The sequence below is a fragment of the Salvelinus sp. IW2-2015 genome, unplaced genomic scaffold, assembly GCF_002910315.2.
Source record: "Salvelinus sp. IW2-2015 unplaced genomic scaffold, ASM291031v2 Un_scaffold2129, whole genome shotgun sequence".
Lineage (NCBI taxonomy): Eukaryota > Metazoa > Chordata > Actinopteri > Salmoniformes > Salmonidae > Salvelinus > Salvelinus sp. IW2-2015.
The window spans coordinates 101,759-106,715 of NW_019943464.1; the positions used below are offsets into that span (position 1 = coordinate 101,759).

The 4,957-nt window shown below is 38.4% G+C and overlaps 1 protein-coding gene across 1 annotated transcript in view; it reads left to right on the forward strand.

Moving 5' to 3' along the window:
- The window catches only part of LOC112073037 (tryptophan 5-hydroxylase), a 13,815-nt gene that overhangs the window by 7,729 nt on the left and 1,129 nt on the right, over nt 1-4,957 (forward strand). Inside the window, exon 8 of the mRNA XM_024140410.2 lies at nt 4,132-4,265. Coding sequence (XP_023996178.1) covers nt 4,132-4,265 — 134 coding nt within the window. The remainder of the gene's footprint in view (nt 1-4,131; nt 4,266-4,957) is intronic.

The window sequence follows — 4,957 nt, forward strand, 5'->3', positions numbered from 1 at the left end:
GTAGCTGCGCTATTATGAATTATACTGGTCTACTATATTAGAATGTACTCTATTGTATATACTATATCTACTCTAGACTAATATTGCTACTGTATTCTACGACTATATTCTACTGGTACTCTCTCAATTATATTGTAACTTCTACTATATTTCTCGTTTCACTGTACTGCTATTCAACTGTACTCTACTCTATTCTACTCTACTGTTACTCTGCTTTCTATGTTCTCTTCTACTGTACTGTATTCTCATACTTATCTACTGTATCACTTCTAGCTGTTACTGCTAGCCATGTTCTATGTATGTACTGTCTCTAGCTCTATTCTACTGTACTCGTACTATATTCTACTGTACTCGTACCATATTCTAATGAGCTACGACTCTTCTTCTGACCTTATTGCCTACTGTCAGCTATATTCTATTCAAGACCATTATCGTTGTCCTTATCTTCCAGCGGGACCTATCCCTCGTATAGAGTTTACAGAGGAGAGTTGGCGACGTGGGGGGTTGGTGTACCGGGAGCTCAAACAAGCTGTACCCTACCCACGCCTGTAGAGAGTACCTGAAGAATCTGCCTCTACTGGCCAAACACTGTGAATGTAGAGAGGATAACATACCCCAGCTAGAGGACGTATCAGCTTCCTCAGAGGTGAGATGGAGGAGGGGTGGGGGGGAGGAGGGGTTGTAGGAGGGGTGGGGGGAGGAGGGGTGGGGTTGGTGCTTGTGTATTTGTGTTTTGTTGTGTGTGTGTGGTGTGTGTGTGTGTGTGTGTGTGTGTGTGGTGTGTGTGTGTGTGTGTGTGTGTGTGTGTGTGTGTGTGTGGTGTGTGTGTGGTGTGAAGACCACAGAGACAAGAGACAAACATACAGACAGAGAGACAGAGAGAGCAGAAACAGAGACAGAGAGAAGATAGATATACAGAGAGAGACAGAGAGACAGACACAGAGACAGAACAGGAGAGACAGAGAAAGAGAGACAGAGAGACAGACACACAGAGAGAGAACAGAGAACGCAGAGAGACAGAGAGACAGAGACACAGAGAGAGACACAGAGACCTAGAGACAAAGACAGAGAGACAGAGAGATACAAACAGAGCAAGAAGAGTGTTGGATACTAATAAAAAAAAACTTTAATAGTAAAATAAATGTAACCAATATATACAGTGGGGAGAACAAGTATTTGATACACTGCCGATTTTGCAGGTTTTCTACTTAGCAAAGCATGTAGAGGTCTGTAATGTTTTTTATAGGTACACTTCAAGCTGTGAGGAGACGGAATCTAAAACAAAAATCCAGAAATCACATTGTATGATTTTTAAGTAATTAATTTGCATTTTATTGGCATGACAAATAGCTATGTTGATACCATCAGAAAAGCAGACTTAATATTTTGGTACAGTAAACGTCTTGGTTTGCAGATTAAAAGGATAGGTTATTAGTTTGGGAGGGGAGACTGACGGGATGGTGGAACTCTGTAAGTTCCTTGACCAGGTTTGTACACACTGGCAGCAGGGATTTTGGCCCAAATCCTCTCCCATAAGACCTTCTCCAGATCCTTCAGGTTTTCGGGCTGTGCGCTGGGCAATAGGACTTTCAGCTCCCTCCAAAGAGTTTGTCCTATTCAATGGGTTCAGGGTCTGGAGACTGCAGGCCACCTCCGGGACTTGAGATGCTTCTTACGGAGCCACTCCCTTAGTGTTTGCCTGACGCTGTGTTTGTGTTTCGGGGTCGTTGTCATGCTGGAAGACCGGCTCATTGACCCATCTTCAATGGCTCTTTTACTTAGGGGAAGGAGCGGTTGTTGGCCCAAGATTGCTCCGCATGCATGGCCTCTGAAGGCATCTGTCCTCCCGCTCAATACGGTGCAGTCGTCCTGTCCTTTGCCAGAAGAAAAAGTCGAATCCCGCCCAAAGAATGGATGTTCACCGTCCACAATTGGGCTTCAGCGGTATGGGGATGGGTGTTGCTTTGGCGGTTTGTCATCAATTGGCCTTCTTCTTTCCTCCAAAACACCGGCGGTGGAATGAGTTTAGACGCAAAAAACTCGAATTTTTTGCTTCAAGAAATACGTACAGCAAAGCGAACAAGCAAGCACACAGCAAGCACAGAAAAAAAGTATCAAAAACAGAAAGCAATAGCTCAGCAATATTAAAAAAAATAAATCAAAAAAACAAATAAAACAACACAACAAAAAAATCGATAAACAATTTATTAAGGTTGACACAGTAAACAAGACAGTTAAAAACAGCACAAGCATAGTCGAGTAGACAGCATAGTAATCATTGGATGGAGGGTGGTGATGCAGCAAGAAGGTAAGGGTAATGAGCAACAACAGAATACAGACATTATTAACAATAAATTCAATATGAAAGGCAACAGATTACACAATAGAATTAATCAAAAAAACAGATTGATCTGAAAAAAACACAAAACACCATTACATTACTCAGATATACAAATAATGTTAAGAAAACAAATTAAAACATGCACAAAAACAGAAAAAACAAAATATCAAACTAACAACAGTATTAAACAATCATAGAAATAAACAATGAAATAACAAAAATTAAAAAAGAAATGAATCATTAGAATACAATCAAAAAAAATAAATAAAAAATCACATCGCATTTCTAATAAAAAAGTGGCATAAAATGATTCATGAAAACAAATACAAAAAGAAAGAACAAAAAGAAGACAAAGATTAAAAAATAATAATGTAACATAGAAAGAAATATAAAATGCAGCAATTCATACCAGGCACAAGTGACAAGAGTCAAGCAAAAATCACAGGACACATGGACAGAAGAAATACAAAAAGAGAATGAAAACATTATAATTACATCTAACAAAAAATGAGCACAAAAAATCAAACAAAAAAACACAAAATATAACATCATAGAAAAAAAGACAGTAAATACAGAGAGAAAAAACAATAAATTTATGGAAATATATTAAGAAGCATAGAAAAGAACAAAATAAGAATAATTTGCAAAAGACCAACACACAAACAATAAATAAGGAGAATAAATAAGAGGCAATAATCTAGAACCGCACAAAGCTGAAGAACACAATGATGCAAGATTAATAATGGGTGGCACGTAAGAGGGAGGATAGAATGCATTGTGGAAATAGATGAGGTATGCAAATATAAAAAGAAAAAAATGCAAATATTATAAAACGATTGTGAAAGAGATTAATTGAAGGAGACAAAAAAATGAAACATACAAGTAAGGTAAAATTAATTAGATATAAGCAAAAACAGAAAAGATGATCACATAACGCAATTGAAGAAGAAAAAAGAATCATGCGGGGCCAATGAGGGAATATAATTGCGCGGAGTCAATAGAAGAACAGGCAGTGAAAGTGAGCCAGCGAGAGGTAGCACGGCAGAATGAAGTGAAAAAAATAACACAAAAATAAAAATTCCATAGAACAAAATAAAAAAAACAACAAGAAATAAAGAGAAAGAATAAAAGTACAAAAAGTAAGAATACACACGGGAGAACAGCAGCAAAGCAAAATCAGAATAGGCAAACAGAAAAATAAGAATAAAAAATGGAACAAGAATATCAGAGACAAACAAAAAGTCAAAACTGGCAACAACAGAAAATGATGGGGTTCGGGGTAGAGCAGAGGAGGACGGGATAGAAGGAGAAGAGGACGAGGAAGGTAAGCAATGGAGTTTGGTGAAGGGAGAAGACGAGAGTGCAAGCGTGATCAAAGGTAAAAAATGCTCATAGAACACAAGAGCAGCAGATTCAACTTGAAAAAATGCAATAAACAAAAGAATAGAAAGATCATAACAAGGAACAAAAGAGTCACACAGGGGGGGGGGGGGGGGGGGGGGGTATCCCCGACTGTGACTCGAACGTCCAGCGACTGTCAAGTCAACACATTTACCGTTATATTAGAAACTAAAGGTAATATTATATTACAAAGTTATTTAGGCGAGAATTATTTTTTGTACAAAACTAGTCTTAATCTGGGCCTGGGAAACTGSACCAATAGAGATACACTAAATGGATGACACAATCAACTGCTTCGCCTTTGGGCCCTGGTCAAACGTAATGCATTATAGGGAATAAACTGCCATATAGGACACAGCCTCAGCATGTTTTGTTTTTCCTCCCCGCAGCATGCTCTGTCTGGTAACGCCGTCATCAAGCCCTTTGACCCCAAGGTCGCATGTAAACAAGAGTGCATCATCACAACATTTCAGGACGTCTACTTTGTGTCCGACAGCTTTGAGGAGGCCAAAGTCAAGATGAGGTGAGGAGTGAAACTGAAACCCTTCGTGTATAGTGAGTGACCTTAAAGGTCAAAGGGCATCTGGAATCTTACTGTATAGTAACACATTATTTAAAGGTAGATTACCTTCATAAGGACTTATGTACTGTTTATGAATGGGTTATGAATGGGTTATGTATGGGTTATGTATGGGTTATGTATGGGTCATGAATGTGTTATGATGTCATTGTGTAGGTACCCTGCAAATATAGTGTTACTGGATTGATACATAGTCTGTTACTGACTCCTACCATCACTGTCGGGACTTGTAAAGGCTTTTAGATGACTTTCATATCTTCTAGATAGTCTCTTCTAGATTCTCTTCTAGATACTCTTCTAGATTCTCTTCTAGATAGTCTCTTCTAGATTCTCTTCTAGATAGTCTCTTCTAGATTCTCTTCTAGATAGTCTCTTCTAGATAGTCTCTTCTAGATAGTCTCTTCTAGATTCTCTTCTAGATACTCTTCTAGATAGTCTCTTGTAGATAGTCTCTTCTAGATAGTCTCTTCTAGATTATCTTCTAGATAGTCTCTTCTAGATAGTCTCTTCTAGATTATCTTCTAGATAGTCTCTTCTAGATAGTCTCTTCTAGATACTCTTCTAGATACTCTCTTCTAGATACTCTTCTAGATAGTCTCTTCTAGATAGTCTCTTCTAGATAGTCTCTTCTAGAT